This window comes from Somniosus microcephalus, chromosome 14 (genome assembly GCF_052327205.1).
Source record: "Somniosus microcephalus isolate GS21.2 chromosome 14, FLI_Smic_1.0, whole genome shotgun sequence".
NCBI lineage: Eukaryota > Metazoa > Chordata > Chondrichthyes > Squaliformes > Somniosidae > Somniosus > Somniosus microcephalus.
This window is the reverse complement of record NC_141000.1, coordinates 122,498,554-122,520,208: the sequence shown is the minus strand read 5'-3', so window position 1 is coordinate 122,520,208 and position 21,655 is coordinate 122,498,554. Positions and strand designations below refer to the sequence as shown.

Sequence of the window (21,655 nt, the reverse complement as noted above, 5' to 3'; positions counted from 1 at the left end):
CACCTTCCCGGGCCTTGTGAGCCTTCTACTGTCACATTTACAATGCTCCCTTTCCCCTCCGCTATTCTACTGTAACTACCCCCTCGGGACCCATCTTTTATTTCTTTACTTGCCCCATTACCACCCCCTTTTGCCTCGCACCATCATCCCTTTTGTCATTTAATCACTCCTGCCCTCCACCTCATCACAGACCTTCCCTTTGGTTCTTTACTGCCCGCCTTTTCCCGGACTCTGCACTTGCTTAAAAGCTTGTCCATCTTCCAGTTCCAATGAAAAGTCATCGACCTGAAACGTTAACTTGATTTCTTTCTCCCAAAGGCACTGCCTAACCTGGTGAGCGTTTCCAGCATTTTGTGTTATTATTTAAGAAATCTATCCTCTTCAATTATTGGGACGGGGGGGGGGGGGGGGAGAGCAGTGGGTGAATATGGAATTTTTAAAAATATAAAACGCAGCGAGTTGTTGTGATCTGGAACACGCTGCCTGAAAGGGCGGTGGGAGCAGATTCAATAGCAACTTTCAAAGGGGAGTTGGAGAAATACTTTTTTTTTTTTTTTTTTTAAATTGCAGGGCTGTGGGGAAAGAGTGAAACTAATGGGATAGCTCTTTCAAAGAGCCGGCACAGGCTCAGTGGGCCGAATGGCCTCCTCCTGTGCTGTATAATTTGGAGTTAGACATTCCTCCCTGTATTTCATAGCTGCGATCGGTTCCATCTGGCCTACATGTCTGTGTGCGCCTGGGAGGTGTTGGCAGCACTGCCTACATGGAGCAATTCAAAACATCCTGTCTGCAGTCGTCAGAGAAGGATTCAAGTCTCGACACGATAATGATATGAAAAGGCTTTGAATCATCAGTGTAGGAAGCCGAATACTGGCTCAACCAGAATGACAGCCTGCTTCACCCTGTTGGGAGACTGGAGAAGCTGGGGTTGTTCTCATTAGAGCAGAGAAGGTTAAGGGGAGGTTTGATAGAGGTGTTCAAAATTAGGAGGGGTTTTGATAAAGAAGATAATGAGAGAAACTGGATTTAAGATAAGTGGCAAAACAACCAGGTTGGAGCCCAGGAGAATTTCCTTTGTAAACCATGAGTTATGATGATCTGGGACGCGCTGCCTAAAAGACTGATGGAAGCAGATTCAATCGTAACTTTCAAAAGGGAATTGGATAAATAATTGAAAAGGAAACATTTGCAGGGCTATGGGGAAAGAGCAGGGGGCAGTGGGACTAATTGGAGAGCTCTTTCAAAGAGCTGGCACAGACATGATGGGCCGAATGGCCTCTTTCTGTGCTGTAAGATTCCAAGTCTCACACTTCCTACCCAACTGGCTGAATTGTCCTAGTTGACTCAGTCACTCAGCACCACAGAGCTTTCTTCTGCCCATTGAAAGGTACGTTTACATTAGAAGAGTGCAGCCCACAGCATAACATGGAATCCTCCCACTGCCTTCACTTAGACAACCCGATCAGCATTGCTCTGGTAACAGCAGAGACCTACTCTCGCCAGTTTTACCGGAGTCAGTCACTCCCCTTCGGCCCACTAAATATGCAGTCGGTTCAGTATGCCTGATGCAAGTAGAATGAAAAGCCATTTAATTAAGATGCTCAGATCAAAACAGAAACCTGTAACAAAGTCATTACAGCAGCACGCACAAAAAACACAACTGGGTTCCTGCCATTGCCTTATGGAGAGCAGTGCCAGTTGGTAGCACTCAAAACAGTGGGGGTTCAAGTCCCACGACAGAGACTTGAGCACAAAAATCTAGATTGACACTTTGTGCAGTACTGAGGGAGTGCTGCACGGTCGGAGGTGCCGTCTTTCAGATGAGACATTAAAGTGAGGCCCCGTCTGGCCTCTCAGATAGACGTGCCACATTACTTGGGGAAACCAGAACATTGACCTTCTTGTTGGGGTTCCAGCGGGCCATGGTGCCAACAAGCTCCTGGGTTTCCTTCAAACTGCTACCCTACAGTGATTCTAATAAAATGGCTGTAGATTGATGCAAAAATGATTCGGGGGGGGGGGGGGGGAAGGGAGGGGAGAAGAATTTTAAAAATGTTTTTATCTATGGCAAACAGTCCCAATGTTGGGGGAGGGAGAAAAGAAGAAAGAGAGAGAGAGAACAAAGGAGAAAGAGAAAACATGTGTTCACAGAGACTGAAGCAAGAAAAATTCTTCAAGCCTTGGTCCCTGTTTCTGGCTCATCGCCAGACAAGCACATAACACAGCAAAACTCAGCCAGCCGCAGAAAACTAGGAGATGCAAGAGGGCCCATTGTTAAGAAATCTAGATGCAAATGCATGCACAATACCCATTTAGAAACATCACTTACTGGAACAAAAAATGCCAGGGTCAGCCAACAGCCAGTGTTCAATGTGCACGACCAGTCACAATGTGTTGTTTACACAGCATACCAACAATGTAATGTAGCGTATAACACACTAAAGGCCAGTTGAAACATATTCAATGTCAGGCCCTTAAACCAGTTTCATTGCCCTCTAGGTATACAATTTACAAATCACCACCAGATCACCAATTCTTGAAAGAACTGCTAACAAGGTCATTAAATATGAGTTAACATTAGTCTGTAATGAAGGACCCAGTGTCCTAATGGGATGTTGCCGGCTGGTGAGGTGGGTGCCGACTCTCTGCCTTCAAGAGGGAGCTGGACTGCTTCCTGAGTGGGGCCGAGATCGCATCATAGAGAAGGTCAGTGTCTTTATAGATCACACTCGGTCCGTGTGATCTCCCGGACACATCCCGATCGCCTGAGGGGGACAGGGAGGAATTTCCCAAAGTATTTTTTCCTTTATCACCCTGGAGGTTTTGTCTCTCCCAGGGGGTGTGTGTGTGTGTGGAGAGAAAGGAGGGGGGGGAAGAAGTGTTTAGTTACGATGCTCCGGCCATTGAGTGCGGGGGCAGGCTTGATGGACCAGCTGGTCTTTTCCTGCCCGTCAATTCTGCATGTTCGGCTGATATTGGATCGTACCCCAGATTTTGAGAGTCCCCGACAATGGTGCAGTGCAGCATGGTTAGGGGAGGGGGTGCGGCAAAAAGAGAAAGCGTGTAACTAAAACAAGTGCCCGACCTCAACGACTAATTTGTGGTTGCTTTATTTTTTGGAAAGACAGTTTGGGACCAAAGAATGAGGCCGCGCCACGAACATGTGTGGACTCATGTTAACTTGCAAGTTTACCTAAAAAGGGTTGCATCCCATTGCTTGCAACTTGTGGGTGAGCTTCACAGGAGCATGATCAGACAAAATTTGACACCGAGCCACATAAGGACAGGTGACCAAAAGCTTGGTCAAAGAGGTAGGTTTTAAGGAGCAAATTAAAAAAGGAGAGACAGAGGCGGAGAGGTTTCGGGAGGGAATTCCAGAGCTTAGCGCCTTGGCAGCTGAAGGCACGGCCGCCAATGGTGGAGCGATGGAAATCGGGGATGTGCAAGAGGCCAGAATTGGAGGAGCACAGAGATCTCGGAGGGTTATAGGGCTGGAGGAGGTTAGAGTTGGGGAGGGGTGAGGCCACGGAGGGATTTGAAAACAAGGATGAGAATTTTAAATTTGAGGTTTTGATGAATCGGGAGCTGCTGATACAAGTTACTGAAATCCATCCTGTTGACAACACTGCACGATCACAGGTTTTTGTTATTTACTAGCAGACCGATTCAGCAAAAATAGGGAAATATTGTACAAATATTTATAAGAACAGGAAATCCCATGATCACAGACAGCTCCCTCTGTACAATGGAAGGCCACACTGACAATGTTTACAAAATTTAACCTTGTACCAAACATGAGTCACAATTTAGAAGGCGATTTTCTTTTGTTGAATATAAAAAATTCCTAGAATTGAAACAAGTCCGATTTCCCCATGACCTCATACACGCTGTAAGCAAATCAGGTTTTGCTTCTGCTGCCAATTTGCACTCCTCCTTGCCTGATAGGTGCCGACTTGCACGGTCGTACAGTTATACAGCACCTGGACCCCTTTGGTACCAGGCTATACAGACAGCAAATATTAGCCGGCTCTTCTACTGTGGAATGTAACACCACACATGGAGAGAGAGAGAGAGAGAGAGAGAGAGAGACACACAAATTACTGACAGCAATAACCTTATTTATATTTGCCCCCTCTCCAGTTCAGGGGTCAGATGCCAAGTGTAGCTCCCCAACTGCTGCACTGGCTCAGATCAACTATGTCTGCCGAGGCAAAGGGTTGATGCCTTGACCCTCTGGCCCGCATGGCTCAGGGGAGATACCTTTATCCACCATGCCCCTCTGGCAAGTGATGTTTAAATGTCGAGTTGAATGCTCTGTGCTTGGCGGCGAAGCTCTAGGCAACGCTCTGGCAGAAAGCTCCAACGATGTGCGCATGCTCGCAAAGCTTCACTTTGCGGTATTCAATGGGAAGTTTTTGGATCGATCAAAAATATGTTGAGGTACAGCTGCAGCAGAATTTGATCTAAACACAGAGACCTGGCTTAAGCATTTCTACCACTTGCAGTCCTGGTCCCCTAGAGAAGGCTGGTAGCCATCTCACGTTTCTCCAACATTGCATAGTCGTCATGGTAACCCCCAACTTTTTTGTCGAGCAATAACTAGCTCGAGAGTCACTCTCCGACAGCAAAACAGCGGCATGTACGTCCTTCTTTATCACAGTGAATTTTTATTTTTTTTAAAATTTTTTTTAAGAATTTGGCCGTCCTTTTATCCCGAATCCCAGCTCCTGGAATTAAAGTCCAAGGACACAGGACAATGCGGTCCTGGCACAGGGTGACGGGTCCTACCACTGTTGAGGGGGCTGCCTGTGCTCACGTGACCCTGCACGATTATGCACGACTAGTTCACTTAAATATTTGTGTGTTAAATACTTAGCACAAGATTTCTGGGCGAGACCAGAACTGGGGGCCATAAATGTAAGATAGTGACTAAAAAATCCAATAGGGAATTCAGGAGAAACCTCTTTACCCAGAGAGTGGTGAACTCGCTACCACAGGGAGTGGTTGAAGCGACTAGCACAGATGCAGTCAACGGGAAGCTAGATACAACAACGACAACGTGTATTCATATAGCACTTTTAACATAGTAAGACGTCCCAAAGCGCTTCACAGGAGAGATCATCAAACAAAATTTCATAATGCTCCTGTGAACACGAGGGAGAAAGGAATAGAAGGATATGCGGATAGGGGGAGATGAAGAGGGGTGGGAGGAGGCTCATGTGGAGCATAAACAGCGGCGTGGACCAGTTGGGCCAACTGGCTGTAAATACTATGTAATGATAGACTGAGTGTGCCACTTGGTGGGGGGGGGGGGGGGGGGGGGTTGGCCCCAAAAGCTCCACCACTCTTGTCCCAAGTCCCTTGGGGCAGAGGCCACATTCTGGAGGCCAAGCGATCGCAGGGGGCTGACATACTGTTTACCCTGATAAGGAGGCTAATCTAGGAGAAATTGTGAAATCAGGCCTCCACATCAGGCGCTCCAGTTGTAACGGGGGGGGGGGGGGGGGGGGGGGGGGTGGCTGGGGGGGCTTTGAATAAAACCATGGTCTCAATGAGCCTTACACACAGTCGTCCCCCCCCCCCCCCCCAACCTTGCGCAAGGCACCTCACAACCACACTGCCCTCCAGTGATTCCTGTAGGTGAAAAGTGGGCCTTACTGCTCAATAACACTGCGGGCGATGCTGTTGCATTGTTAGTCCCATGGTGTGGTGAGTCTGCTAGACAGAAGGGAACTGCCAGTGACCCCTGGGGCCATATTATGTGTACCTCAATCTACTGGTTTTCCACAGTTTTGGACTAGCATTGAACCCAAAAGGCAAGGGATGGGTTTGGGGAGGCGGCTTTACCCAGTAGGCCATCAGGCACACTCCTAGCGAGCGACCTCCACATCATTCCATGCACTGGGCCACAGGGTTCAACACTAGGCAGATATAGACGAGGACAGTGAAGTTGCTATCGGTGAACAACTTATTCAAAAAACAAGTCAGCAGAAAGTAACAGATTTGGTTATTAAAAAGGTTAGGCCTCAGGTGGAGTTAGTGTCCAATTCTGGGCACCATACTTTATAAGAAGGATGCCAAGGCCTTGGAGAGGATGATACCAGCAATGAAGGACTTCAGTTATGTGGAGAGACTGGAGAAGGTGGGATTGTTCTCCTTACAGCAGAGAAGGTTAAGGGAAGACCTAATAGAAGTATTCAAAATTATAATGGGTTTTGATAGGGAGAAACGGCTTCCTCTGACAGTGGAATGGTAACCAGAGGTCATGGATTTAAAATAATTGGCAAAAGAACTAGAGGAGAAATGAGAATTTTTTTTCCCCCCACACAGAGGGCTGTTAAGATCTGGAATGCGCTACCTGAAAAAGGGTGGTGGAAGCAGATTCCATAGGAAATTTCAAGTCAATTGGATATGTACGAAGAGAACTAATTTGCAGGGTTCTGGGGAAAAAGCTGGGGTGTGGGACTAAATTGGAGAGCTCGTTCAAAGAGCCGGCACAGGCATAGCAGGCGGAGACTCTAGAATTCTCTCAGGTTTACAAACCAAAGGAAGGCCGAGGGGGAAGAAAGGGAAGTGGATGGGAGACACAAGGAGCCTTTACAGTTACGCTTTCTGTGTGGATCACTCCCTTTACAGCCCAAAAGAAAAACAGAGAATGTTGGAGCTGCGTAGCGGGAATCCATAAAAAAAAACTTGACCTTTTAGGCACAACGCGTAATCTAAAATAAAGCACTGGCAGTGTTCTGATGAAGGGTTATTGCCGAAATGCTATCTTTAAGGGTAGTGGTATTCTGGAACTCTTCCCCTAAAAAGCTGTTGAGGCTGGGGGTCAATTGAAAATTTCAAATTGGAGATAGCTTTTTTTTTTTTTGGTTAGGCAAGGGTATTAAGGCGGGTAAATGGAATTAAGATACAGATCAGCCATGATCTGACTGAATGGCGGAACAGGCTCGAGGGGCTCAATGGCCGCCTCCTGTTCCTATCTTCACTTCCTTGCGTCAGATGCTGAATGAGCTGGACTTCACTCCTGGCCCTTATTTCCTTTACAGCCCACGTCTAGAGCCCAATGACCAACAGAAACAGACAGCCTAACCTGTTCACTGCAACAGGTACATTTGCAGATGTGCCCCATTATAAAAAGATTCCCCTTCCACCAACACCCAGGAGTCACCCTTACCTTCGATGCTGAGCTCGAAGCAGACATGGCAGAATGAAAGCATCTCCTTCGCGGTCTCGAGCTTGCAGACGCCGCAGATAGCATCATCGTTTAGATCAATATTAACAAACTGCTCTTCGTTCATAGCGAGTCTATAGACAGCAAACAAAGTGACAAGATACGTCAAGCAGGAGAGAATAATCGACCAACCACAATTGCAACTGTGGATTAGAAACACATGTCCCATCGGAGAGATCATACCGAGCTCAAAACATGGTTGATTTCATCAGCCGTATTAAAAATATATCACTAGCAAGCATTTCACAACAATTTCAAGGGTTAACTCAATGTCATCTGTTGATTAAACAGTAACTTTATGGACTGTGCTGTGGGCTTGTTGGGGAACAGCATTATTGCAATACATACGCTAAAAACACGTGCATTTATATAGTGCCTTTCACAATCTCAAGATGCCCCAAGGCACCTTATAGCCAATGAAGTACTTTATGAAGTGTAGTCACTGTTGTAAGGTAGGAAACACAGCAGCCAATTTACGCACAGCAAGCTCCTAGAAACAGCAGTGTGATAATGACCACATAAGCTGATTTTTTTAGTGATGTTGATTGAGGGATTAAAAATTGGCCAGGATACTGGGGAGAACTCCCTTGCTCCTCTTCAAATAGCGCCACGGGATCTTTTACATCCACCTGAGGACGACAGACTGGGGTCTCGGTTTAATGTGTCATCTGAAAGACAGTGACAGCGCAGCCTTCCCAGAGTACTGCATTGGAGTGTCAGCCTAGATTTTGTGCTCAAGTCTCGAGTGGGACTTGAACCCACAACCTTCCGACTACCGAGGCATGGCTGACACTCTAAGTCACAGATTAGGTTGGATTCCAGGTCTCTGAGGAGTGAGCTAATCTTAGTTCCGGCAATTGAAGTTAGGCTCGGCGTTCCATGGATTCTGAGGGGAGGATAAGCATTAAAAAAAAAGCCAGGGCTACTGCTCATGATCACTAACCAGTGACTCTGCCTCCTGCCCCTTAAAAAGGACATTGGGGAACAGGAAAGGGTTTAACTATGATACGATACCTCCCCACAGTAAGGTAGCCTGCCGACACTGCCGGCATTCACAAATGAAGAATTTCTGCATGGACAAGCTTCTGACGGAATGGTGGAACTGTACATCTCTACAAATTAGTGCTTCATTCACCAGTAAGCTAGGATTCTTCTAGAAAAAAGAGAAGGCTAAGGGGGGACCTAATGGAGGTCTTTAAAATTATGAAAGGGATTGATAGGGTAGACACAGAAAAGAGGTTTCCACTTAAGCGAGAGTCCAGAACTAGGGGCCATAAATATAAGACAGTCACCAATAAATCCAAAAGGGAATTCAGGAGAAACTTCTTGACCCAGAGAGTAGTTGAGGCAAATAGCATAGATGCATTTAAAGGGAAGCTGGATAAACAAATGAGGGAGAAGGGAATAGAAGGATATATTGATGGGGTGAGATGAAGTAAGGTGGGAGGAGGCTCCTGTGGAGCATAAACACCGGCACAGACCAGTTGGGCTGTATGGCCGGTTTGTGCTGTAGACTCAATGCAGAACCGAGGGGGTGGGGGGGGAAAAAGAGAGGGTGAAACGAGGTTAAAAAAGTTAAACGAATTACATGAGCCATTGTAGCTTGGCTAAGTTGAATTCATGAGAGGTAAAAAAGGTTTGAGATAAAATTGAGTTACTTGGTGGCTACAAGGTTCTGTTAACACCAGCATATACAAGCCCATTGTACCGTTACCTCATCTGTTTGAACAACCCTTGCTCCAGCTGGTATTGGTCTGGAATTTGTTTAAACTAATCTTTATTTGCCGTTTTTAAACAAACTTCAGAGCTGGGGAATTTGGCCAACTGCCTGAACCAGCAACACCTGCCTGGAACAAGAACACCGATTTTTAACTTCAGCATTAATGGCGCCACTAGCTCATGGTGACTGAATAAGCTAAATTCAGTTTTCATTTATGGGATTTGCTCATTTTAAACAGCGTTTCGGGGATCAGATTAATCATTCCATGATAAGCATTACATCATTGGCATTGCACCCCTAGAGAGCTCCCACAGTGCATTTCTATAGCGCCTTTCACAACCTCAGGACGTCCCAAAGCGCTTTACAGCCAATTAAGTACTTTTAATGTGTAGTCACGGTTGTAATGTAGGAAATGCGGCAGCCAATTTGCGCTCAGCAAGCTCCCACAAACAGTAATGTGACAATGACCAGATAATCTGTTTTAGTGATGTTGATTGAGGGATAAATATCCACTGAACGCCAAACACCGAGTCTCTTCGCCAGGAGCAAGCAGAAGACAAGCGCGCCCCTTCAACCACCGTCTGCCCCACCTGTGACAAGAGACTGTAGGTCCCACATTGGGCTCAACAGTCACCTGCGAACTCTTTTTTTTTTTTTTTTATTAATGTGGAAGCAAGTCATCCTCGGTTCCGAGGGACTGCCTAAGATGATGATTGGCCAGCACACCGGGGATAACTCTCCTGCACTTCTTCGAATTAGTGGCATGGGATCCTTTACGTCCACCTGAGGGGGCAGACAGGGCCTTGGTTTAGCATCTCATCTGAAAGACAGCACCTCCGATAGTGCAGCACACTCTCAGCACTGCACTGGAGCATCGGCCTAGATTTCAGTGCTCAAGTCTCTGGAGTAAATAATGTACACAGCTCTAGCTGCCACCACCGCAAGTGAGATGAATGGCCAATTCATCTGATGGTTGGTGGCGGCACTGGTTAAGCAAGAAATAGAAACATAGAAAAATAGGAGGAGTAGGCCATTCGGCCCTTCGAGCCTGCTCCGCCATTCAATATGATCATGGCTGATCTTCTATCTTATTACCATATTCCCGCTCTCTCCCCATACCCCTTGATGCCTTTTGGGTCTTGAAATCCATCTATCTCCTTCATAAATATATTCAGTGACTTGGCCTCCACAGCCCTCTGTGGTAGAGAATTCCACAGGTTCACCACCCTCAGTGAAGAAATTTCTCCTGATCGCAGTCCTAAATGTCCTACCCCGTATCCTGAGACTGTGACCCCTCGTTCTCGACCCCTCCCAGCCAGGGGAAACATCCTCCCTGCATCCAGTCTGTCTAGCCTTGTCAGAATTTTATACATTTCAATGAGATCCCCTCTCATTCTTCTAAACTCTAGTGAATACTAGAATGTTGACCCTGCTTTCTTTTGAAGAGTGTGGGATCTTCTACATCCTCCTCCTCCTCCTCTTCAAGCAGATAGGACCCTCGGACATCTCATCCAAAGGCCCTCGGACAATGAAAACTCTTCCAGTGACGCAGTGAAGTGTCAGCCAAGATTATGTAGATGTGTCTGCAGGAGTCTCAACTCTGCTTAGAACACAAAGTCGACCATTTTGTTTCAAAATGCAGACAACCTCACTGAAAACAGGTTGTAATGATGGAGATGCTAAAATAGAACTTGCACTTACATAGCGCCTTTCGCGACCACGGGACGTCCCAAAGCGTTTTACAACCAATGAAGTACTTTTGAAACATGGTCACTGATACAATTTAGCCATTTTGAGCACAGCAAGGTCCCACAAACAGCAATCTGATAAATGACCCAATCCTCTGCTTTTAGTGATGTTAGATGAGGGATAAGCGTTGGTCCAGGAGAACTCCCCTGCTCTTCTTCGAAAAATAGTGTTGTGGGTTCTTTTACGTCCATCTGAGAGAACCTTGAGGGGCCTCGATTTAACATCTTATCCAAAAGGCATGTTACACTGATGTAGAGGGAATACACTTACGTTGGGGGTTAACAGCAGTGGAGCAAACACCAGAAGAGATCAGAGTCCTGGAAGCCAACACAAACTCAGCACACAGAAAATAATCAGAAGAGCAGACTGCAGTGTTGTCACTGGGTCTACTGGTATTACATTACAGAGAACAAACAAGGAACACCCACTTGAGCCAATAAACTTCAATGCTTCTCATGTAATCCTCTTAACACATCATCTTAAACTGTTCTCTCCATTGCCAGACCAGTAAACAGCAAGTACTTCACCCTGGTGTTACAACACTCGGAACGCTCTCAGCAGATACAGTCCAATTATGGAAGAACAAAAATCTAAAGGGAATTTTACACAGTTCAAGCAGGAACTGTACAAAAATTTCACACTGAAATCCTGGACATGGGGCGCACAACCACTGGGGCAAATTCAAAAAGTCACTTTTCTCCCGTGGAGGCCGAGCTTGACTTGACTCACTGCCGCCCTCCTAGGGTGCCCATGCTGTTCGCAGTGCACCACACGGAGACATGATCCGGAGACACAAGTTCAAATCCCACCACGGTAGCTAGGGAATTTAAATTCAGTTAATGAAATAAATCTGGAATTAACAAAAAAAACACTAGTATAATTTATGGCAACGTAAAAACCCATCTGGTTCACTAATGTCCTTTAGGGAAGGAAATCTGCCGTCCTTACCCAGTCTGGCCTATATCACAGAATCACAGAAACCCCACAGTGCAGATAGAGGCCATTTCAGCCCATCGAGCCTGCACCGACACATATCCCACCCGATCCCTGTAACCCCTACACCAACACATATCCCACTCTATCCCCGTATTTAATCCCCCTAACACTAAGGGTCAATTTATCATAGCCAATCAACCTAACCCACACATCTTTGGACTCCAGACCCACAGCAATGTGGCTGACTCTAAACTGCCCTCTGCAATGGCCTAGCAAGGCACTCCGTTGTACCAAACCGCTATGCCTTCACCGCAGAATGCAGCGGTTCAAGGTGGCGGCTCACCACCACCTTTCTCAATTAGGGATGGGCAATAAATGCTAGCCTTGCCAGTGACGCCCACATCCAATGAATATTTTTTTTTAAAAACCATGCTCTTCCTCGGACCAACATCTGTACAGCGGTGTTTCAAGCTGTCCAGATTTTGCAGTGTCCCCGACTATCGCTCAGTAAACTCCAGGGACAACGCTTAGAGGCCGGCTCTTTGAAAGAGCGATCCAATTAGTCCCACTCCCCCCGCTCTTTCCCCATAGCTCAGTAAATTTTTCCCCTTCAAGTATTTATCCAATTCCCTTTTGAAAGTTATTTTTGAATCTGCTTCCACCGCCCTTTCAGGCAGCGTGTTCCAGATCACAACTCACTGCTTAAACTTCTTTTCCTCATGTCACCTCTGGCTCTTTTGCCAATCACCTTAAATCTGTGTCCTCTTATTACCGACCCTTCTGCCACCCTTATTTACTCTATCAAAACCATTCATGACTTTGAACTCGTGTTAAATCTCCCCTTAACCTTCTCCACTCTTTTTAAAAAAAAACCCCAGCTTCTCCGCATAACTAAAGTCCCGTATCCCAGGTAGCATTCTAGTAAACCTCCTCCGCACCCTCGCCAAGGCCTTGACATTCTTCCTAAAGTGCGGTGCCAAGAATCGAACACAATACTCCAGCTGGGGCCTAACCAGTGATTTATAAAGGTTTAGCATTACTTTTGCATAACCTGCTCCGCCAGAATTAGATCATTGCTAATCTGTATCTTAACTCCCTCTACCTGCCTTGGTTCTGTAACCCTCGGTAACCTTTTGCTTAACAAAAATCTATCAAGTCTCAGTTTTGAAATCGTCAATTAATCCCACAGCCTCAGCAGGTTTTTTGGGAGGTGGGGGGGGGGGGGGGGGGGGGGAAGGGAAGGGGGGGAAAGAAGTGAGTTCCAAATTTCCACTACACTGTGTGAAGAAGTGCTTCCCAACATCACCCTTGAACAGCCAGGCTCTAACTTTAAGGTTATGCTTGCGGGATAGCAATAGGTCTCTGAACTATTTACCCCTCTCTGCCCAACCCGGGGCTGCTGTAGCTAACTGGAGAAACCCATCCGAGGCCAAGTATCTCAGCACAGGCCAGGTGGCAGCCTCTGGGACTTCCACTTCCCTTTTCAAAATAAACTTATTACAGACAAACCTAGAATGTTACAGGCCAGACCTGCTTCCAGACAGGCCCAAAGACATCCTAATAACGATACTTCTCGACCAAGAGTTGTTTTTATTCTCTTGATATACTGTGCGAGCAGCTCATTTTTTTGTACAAGTCCCACATCCGCCCCAGGGAATTCACCGTGACATCGCCCAGCCTACTCGAGCTCTGCGACGTGCCTATGGCGCTCCTCCCCGAGACACGAGCCACAAAGTTGATGAGAAACCACAAGATGAACTTGACAAGTGTGGGACGGATATTGCGAAGCAACTGAAGCCACGCGAGAAAGACCGTTAAACCGTATGTGGTTTCAGACATTTCCTCCAATTAAATATTGGGAAGACCGAAGCCATTGTTTTTGGAGCCCGCCACAAACTCTGTTCCCTAGCCACCAACTTCAAACCCTTTCTGACCATTGAAAGAACAAACGAACTTGCATTTCTATTGCCTCTTTCACGACCTCAGGACGTCCCAAAGCGCTTTACAGCCAATGAAGTACTTTTGAAGTGTAGTTACTGTTGTAATATAGGAAACCCGGCAGCCAATTTGCACACAGCAAGATCCCACAAACAGCAATGTGATAATGACCACAATCTGTTTTAGTGATGCTGATTGAGGGATAATATTGGCCAGGACACCAGGGAGCACTCCCCTGTTTGTCAAAGTAGTGCCATGGGATCTCTTACATTCACCCGAGGGGGGCAGACTTTGCCTCGGTTTAACGTCTCATCCAAAAGACAGCACCTCCGACAGTGCAGCACTCCCTCAGCACTGCACTGGAGTGTCAGCCTGGATTCTGTGCTCAAGGCCCTGGAGTGGGGACTTGACCCCACAACCTTCTGACTCAGAGGAGAGAGAGAGAGTGCTACCCACTGAGCCACAGCGGAGGCCATGCCAGACTGTTCTCAACCTCGGCGACCTATCTGACCCCGAGCTGAGCTTCCGACCCCATATCCTCAATCACTAGACCGCCTACTTCCACCTCTAAGAACGCCAGTCTCCGCCCCAGCGCTATGGAAACGCCCCCTCCTTTTTGATCTCAACTATTCCTATGCTCCCCTGGTCGCCTCCCACCTTCTGTGAAATTGAGCACATCCAAATTTCTGCTGCCTTCATTCTAACAGCACCAAGTCCTGTTCACCTGTCACCCCTGTGCTCGCTGATGCACATTGGCTCCCGGCCTGGCAACACCTCAATATCACACGGACTGCAGCGGCAGCTCACCACCACCACCAAGGGCAATTAGAGATGGCCAATAAATGCTGGCCTTGCCAGCAATGCCCACATCCCGTGAATTAATAGAAAAAAAAGTTTAAAAACGCTCATCCTTGTGTTCAAATCCTTCCGTGGCCTCACCCCTCCCTATCTCTGTAACCTCCTCCAGCCCCACAACCCTCCGAGATCTCTGCACTCCTCCAATTCTGGCCTCTTGCACCTCCCCGATTTTAGTCGCTCCACCATTGGCTGCCGTGCCTTCAGCTGCCGAGGCGCCAAGCTCTAGAATTCCGTCCCTAAACCTCCCTCCCTCTCTCCTCCGAATCACTCTTTAAAATCAAACTTTAGTTAATTTGTCCTGGTATCTCTGTGGCTCGGTGTCAGATTTTGTCCGTTAACACTCCCGTGAAGCGCTTTGGGACATTTTTACTACGTTATAAAAGGTGCTATATAAATGCAAGTTGTTGTTAAAGCTACTGGAGGAGAGCAGCTGAACCACGTGCACTGCGCAAAGATAAAACAAGCATCAGAAACACTCCGCGCCTGTTCCCGAGCTGATGTCATCCAGTCGCAGGCAACAATAAACCTTTTCTTTGAGAAACAGTAACTTCATAACATTTTTGAAACCGAAAATGCTAAAAATACGCAACAGGCCCATCAGCCTTTGTGAGCCTGAAATACTTTGATCAAATGACCCCTCAGCCTTTTTTTTTTTTTTTTGAAGAAGAGCGCCAGTCCCAGGGTAGCTGACTGTTCCTTACAAGCGTCAGCCGTGGCTCAGTGGGCAGCGCACTCACCCGAGTCAGAAGGTTGTGGGTTCAAGCCACACTTCAGAGACTTGAGCACACAATCTAGGCTGACACTCCCAGTGCAGTGCTGAGGGAGTCAGTCATAACGGCACAGAAGGAGGCCAATTCGGCCCATCGAGTCCATGCCGGCTCTCTGTAGAGCAATCAGTCAGTCCATTCCCCGCTCTATCCCGGAGCCCTGCAAGTTTATTTCCCTCAAGTGCCTATCCAGTCTCCCCTTGAAAACATGGAGTGTCTCCGCTTCACCACTTCCGTCGGCAGCGAGTTCCAGGTCCTCACCACTCACTGCGTAATAATTGCCTCTCCCCGACTTGTAAATAACATCGCTAGCTATATCCCAAAAGGTGCTGAGGCAAACTACCTCACCCCTGTCGTCACGGCAGCCAAGATCAGAAACAGGTCACTGATTGAACTTGGGCCCTTCCAGGTAAAGAGGTCAATAATCAGGGGACATAGATTTAAAGTAATTGGCAGAAGGATGAGAGGGGAGTTGAGGACAACTTTTTTCACCCAGAGGGTGGTGGACGGTCTGCACACTCACTGCCTGAAAGGGTGGTAGAGGCAGAAACCCTCATCACATTTAAAAAGTACTTGGATACACACTTGAAGTGCCGTAACCTACAGGGCTATGGACCAAGAGCTGGAGAAAGTGGGATTAGGCTGGATAGCTCCCGGCATAGAAACGATGGGCCGAATGGGCCTCCTTCTTGTGTCGTAAATTTCTACGATTCTATATGGTTCCACACCCAATACCGGCCCAGCTGAGTTACAAGGGAACACTTAATATACTCTCCATAACCTCCCACACACAAATTTAATTGGTCAGTGTACAGTAATTTTGACAACAGTGCCATACTGTATAACCTCGCCAGGGGAATTGACGAATTCACACATCCCCCACCTACACTGAACCACTTCCCCCATCTGTAATATTCTCTTCATTGCTCCAGCTCTTGAATGCAGTTACAATTCCACTTCCCAGTTAAACCTGGCCAGGCGCTCACCTGCTGCGAGAAGAGCTCTGTCCTCGCTCATTAACTTCAAAGCTCCGTGCCGAGCCCCTTTACATGTGGGCTGTAAACCACCAAGTTTCTGGCAGCTGTTAAACTCCAATGAGTTTCTCTGGGTTCATTAGTGGACTGGCTCGGTGCTCCGTACGCCAGTATTTTGAGTCATCAAATAATGCACACAGCAGCTTTTGTACAAACCGCACTGAAACTTGGCTATGAAATGAAGTGTAGAATAATCCCTCTCCCCGCCCCCCACCCCCCAAGTCTTTTAAGCCACACAGCTTTAGAACAGAGAACATTAAGGGGGCGATTTAATAGAGGTGTTTCAAAATTATGATGGGTTTTGATAAAGCAGATCGGGAGAAACTGTTTCCACTGGCAGGAGGGTCGGTAACCAGGGGGACACAGATTGAAGATAATTGGCAAAAGAAGCTGGGGGTTGCGGGGAGGGGAGGGGAAAGAGATGGGAGAACTTTTTTTTTTTTTTTTTTTTAAATACAAATCTCAAGTTATGATCTGGAATTCAGTGCCTGAGTGGTTGGTGGAAGACACACACACTCTCTGTGGGGTGGTCTTGGGGTCTACCTGCCTTTCTCCGCCACATTCCTGAGCCATGGGATCCTTCTCCTGTCAATTTTCCACACTTCCCTCCCCTTTTGCTGTAACCATTTACATCTCTTCTGGACTCATCTTTTGTTTCTTTACTTGTCCCATTACCATCTCCTTTCGCCTCGCACCATCAGCTCTTTTGTCATTTAATCTCTCCTGCCTTCCACCCCATCAGACTTTCCCTTTTGTTCTTTCCTCCTCCACCCCCCCCCCTTTCCCTGCCCCTGTACTTGCTTAAAACCTATTAATCTAACATCTTCTAGCTCTGATGAAAGGTCACCAACCTGAAACGTTAACTCTGTTTCTCTCTCCACAGATGCTGCCTGACCTGCTGAGTATTTTCAGCATTTTCTGTTTTTATTTCAGATTTCCAGTATTTTGCTTTTGATAAAATACTTCAATCTCCAGAGTGGGGGGGCCAAGAATGACATCACCCAATATAATCAGAGGAAATTCGTCTACAGATTTTTTTTTTTTTTTTTTATTGGGGGGGGGGGGGGGTGGGGGGGGGGGGGAGTGGAGTTGAAAGAGTGAAAGAGTAGGGTAGGAGGTGGAGTGGGGACCACAGAACTTCAAATTTACTGCAGAGGCGATTCAAGCCATCACGTCAGTGTTGGCTTTTTGCTAAAGCACTCCAAAACTAATCCCATCGCTCGGTTCTCTCCCACCAGCCCTGTATCTTCCTCCGATCCAAATATTTATCCTCTTTTTTTCCCTTAAAAAGATACAATTTGCATGAACTAATCCCTGTGGCAAAGCGTTCCATGCTCCAACAACCCTGTATGTGGAATCTTCTCCGAGCCTCTCAAGTGAGGATTTTTAAACTGATCATCTCTCAACACGGACTCCCCAGCTAGAGGAAATAATCCTTCCCCATTGACTCTATCAAGACTATTTATGATTTTAAAAGCCTCTAATAACCTTCTCTGCTCCAATGGACGGACAGACGCACTAACCCAATGTTATCCAATAGAAATTGCTGACGAGTCACAGAGGTGGTTACAATGACAGTTTTAAGTACACTAATTTTAGCAGACAATGCCTTGCAGACACTCACACAATACAGGTAACTGTACTTCACATCTCTATATTCACTTATCAAACATCTCCCACCATTCAGTAACCAAGGAAGTAAAGACACTCACAATGATCAAAAATAAACACACTCGCACTCTGCTTTTCCTCTCCCCCATTTTCCAACAAACACACACAAAAAGGTTAAAGTTCTTACGCATATACCGTGTGAATATGAGCACTGAGATCACATGCCCAATAACGGTGCAGTCCATTTACTAATTAGAAATGCAATTAGCCACACCTGGATTTTCAATTAACCACATGTGGTCGTGGCAGACGTATTAGGGCAGTGTTGCCCAATATAACAGTCACCGTACTCCAAAGAGCAATTCACTGTACAAATATATTTAGGACCAAACAGTTCATTTTCAGTCCCATCTGCAGATGGTTTGACACGATAAACAGCACCAAATAAAATGGAAGTGCTTCTTCTCCTTTAACCCAAGTCTGTTATTACCAAACCATAAAATGCCTGCACAACGACTAGAGAAACTATTGAAACATGCTGCTTAAAAAAAAAATTACACCCAGTAACAAAATTCTATTTTAGTAAAGATTCTCCAGGTTGGGCAATTCTAATCGATAGCAGTTTGTAGATAACGTGAGTCTAAAGGGTAAAATATATTCTACTATGGGAATTAAGTGAAGTAAACAAAGTTAGCAGAATACAATTCTGAAGAAGGGTTTTGACCTGAAACATTAACTCAGTTTCTCTCTTCCACAGATGTTGCCTGGCCTGCTGAGTTTTTCCAGCTGTTTCTGTTGTTATAGCAGAATACAGTTGTTGGGCCCTCTCTAAAGCTATGCAAAAAAGACTTGCATTTCTATAGCACCTTTCACGACCACCGGACGTCCCAAAGCGCTTTACAGCCAATGAAGTACTTTTTGAAGTGTAGTCACTGTTTGTAATGTAGGAAACGTGGCAGCCAATTTGCGCACAGCAAGATCCCACTAACAGCAATGTGATAACGACCAAATGATCTGTTCTAGTCATGTTGTCGGAGGGAAAAATATTGGCCAGGATCCCAGGGATAACTGCAAAATACTGCCGGCTGCTGGAAATCTGAAATAACAACAGAAAATACTGGAAATACTCAGCAGGCCAGGCAGCATCCGTGGAGAGAGAAACAGAGTTAACGTTTCAGGTCTGGGACCCTTCATCAGAACTGGAAAAAGCTGGAGATGTAACAGATGTTAAGCAGGTGCAGAGACGGGGGGGCGGGAGGGGGGTTAGGAGGGGAGGAAGGAATTGAAAGAACATCCTGTACTTTTGTAAGAGGCAGGAAAGATAAAAAGTTGCAAATGGGAATGGCAAAAATCATACTGCATGAAAAATGGGGGCAGGGATAATTATCTGAAATTGTTGAACTCAATGTTGAGTCCGGCAGGCTGCAAAGTGTCCAATCGAAAGATGAGGTGCTGTTCCTCAGAGCTTACGTTGAGCTTCATTGGAACAATGCAATAGCCCGAGGGACAGAGAGATCAGAGAGGGAGTGAAGCGGAGAATTAAAGTGACAGGCGACCGGAAGCTCAGGGTCACCCGTACGGACTGAACGGAGGTGTTCCGCAAAGCGGTCACCCAATCTGCGTTTGGTCTCCCCAATGTAGAGGAGACCGCATCGTGAGCAGCGAATGCAGTATATTAAATTGCCTGAGGTCATGAAAGGTGATTATAAATGCAAGTCTTTTTCTTGGATGTAAAAGCATTCTTTCAATAGCAGTTTTGCCGAGGCACTCCAATCCATAACCTGTTGCAACTTCTTCCCTACTTCCTGAAACGTTAACTCTGTTTCACTCTCCACGGATGCTGCCTGGCCTGCTGAGTATTTCCAGCATTTTCTGTTGTTATCCCAGGGATAACTCCCTGCTCTCCTTCAAACAAGTGCCATGGGATCTTTTACGTCCATCTGAGGGAGCAGGCCTGAGGGCATTGGTTTAACGTCTTCAATCCAAAAGACAGCCCCTCCGAATAGTGCAGCACTCCCTCACAGTATTGGACTGGAGAGTCAGCCTGGATTTGTGTGATATAGATGCACATATGCAAGAGTACACAAACAGAAAAAAGATGGAATCCTACAGATGCCATCTGACTTAAAGAGCCATACAGCTCAGGAGGAGGCCATTCGACCCATCGTGCCTGTGCCAGCTCTTTGAAAGAGCGATCCAATTAGTCCCACTCTTCTGCTCATAGCCCTGTATATTCTTCCCTTTGAAGCAGTTCCTGCTTTTTCTGTTTTCGGACTTCCAGCAGCTGCAGTGTTGTTTCTTTGAATGGCACACTGTCTTATGGGTAGTTTGTCACTAAATTGTCATAGATCAGTCTTAGTCTTTTTTTTAGTTTAAAAGCAGGGGGGGTGGAGTGGGGAAGAAGTTGCAACAGGTTATGGATTGGGAGTGCTTCGGCAAAACTGCTATTGAAAGAATGCTTTTACATCCAAGAAAAAGACTTGCATTTATAATCACCTTTCACGACCTCAGGCGTTTTACAGCCAATGAAATACTTTTGAACTATAGACACTGTTGTACTGTAGGAAACACAGCAGCCAATTTGCACACAGCAAGATCTCACAAACAGTACTGTGATAATCACATTATCTGTTTTCTTTTAAAGAGATGTTGATTGAGGGATTAAATATTGCCCCAGGACACCGGGGATAACACCCCTGCTCTTCTTCAAAATAGTTCTTCTCACATAGAAAGACATACATAACACAAATAAGGGCTCAGTATAAACAGGCGAGCAAATGGGGGGGGGGGGGTGGGGGGAAAGAGAGAGAGAGAGAACCTAACGGGAGGAAACAACATCCCCGAGCTTGCCTACCCAGTCGGGGGGATTTCACAGTTACCCCATTATTATGCAAGCGGTGCAACAGGGATGTTTCCCCACCCCCAAAATCAAATCAAAGAGGGGGAGGGAAACAAATCGCAAATCAGCAGCGAAGGAAAAAGAGCTCAGTCTATATTTAAACGAGTCAGTCAAGCCCGTCAATCAATCTCCCTCATTAAATATCCATTCGAAGCATAGGGAAAGAAGGAGGGGTAGAGGAGGAGGAGGGAAGAGGAGGAGGGAAAGAGATGCTAAATGATTGGCTCTGGTTGTGTAGGTCTCTCTCACACAGCATTAAGTACACATTGAGGGGGCTCTGGGGTACAATGTTGCTCTACTCACGGTGCTGGTGTAGAATGTCCCGGGTTACACTGTATCGCTCTCCTGTATCCGCTCGGTTCCACTCCGATACTCGGCGTTCCACCGGGCAACCCCCGCGATCCGGGCCCGGCTCACAGCACAGCATAGGAGAGGAGGGGGGTGTCGACAACACAAGAGACATCCCACATCCTCAGAAAAAAAAACAAATCCTCGCATGCATAATGAATGCTACATGATTAATCCCCAACACATCTTTATAATCTCAATTATTTTCTAATCAGCTGTTGCACTAGCTTGATAATGATGTGATTCTGAACACTTCCCCCCCCCCCCATTCCTGCTTGGTTGATTCCAGCGTCATATTCCATTCTGCAGCATACCATTAGGGTTTACTTTCGGGGGGGGGAGGATTGTAATGTTATTCTCCAAAGTGGAAAATACAGAAAATTTAAAGCAGCTATTTGTCTTTCTATTACTTTTCCATCAGATTGCGCTTTCTGGTTCTTTTACTCGATGTAGTATGTCGCTATGTGGGGGTTATTTATTAAATACTTGACCAATAGTCACCCTGCTCTCTCTCTCTCTTTCGGTGGTGCGTTCCACAGCAGACTCCAGCACTCCCCCTGC

At 46.5% G+C, this 21,655-nt stretch overlaps 1 protein-coding gene across 1 annotated transcript in view; it reads right to left on the bottom strand.

The window, feature by feature from the left end:
- Positions 1-21,252, bottom strand: part of c14h21orf91 (chromosome 14 C21orf91 homolog) — a 42,243-nt gene extending 20,991 nt beyond the window's left edge. The window contains exons 1-2 of the mRNA XM_086007269.1: positions 21,050-21,252; positions 7,178-7,308 (exon numbers count right to left, since the gene is read on the bottom strand). Of these exons, the coding sequence (XP_085863395.1) occupies positions 7,178-7,301 (124 nt within the window). The 5' untranslated portion in view covers positions 7,302-7,308; positions 21,050-21,252. The remainder of the gene's footprint in view (positions 1-7,177; positions 7,309-21,049) is intronic.
- Between the last annotated feature and the right edge of the window lie 403 nt (positions 21,253-21,655).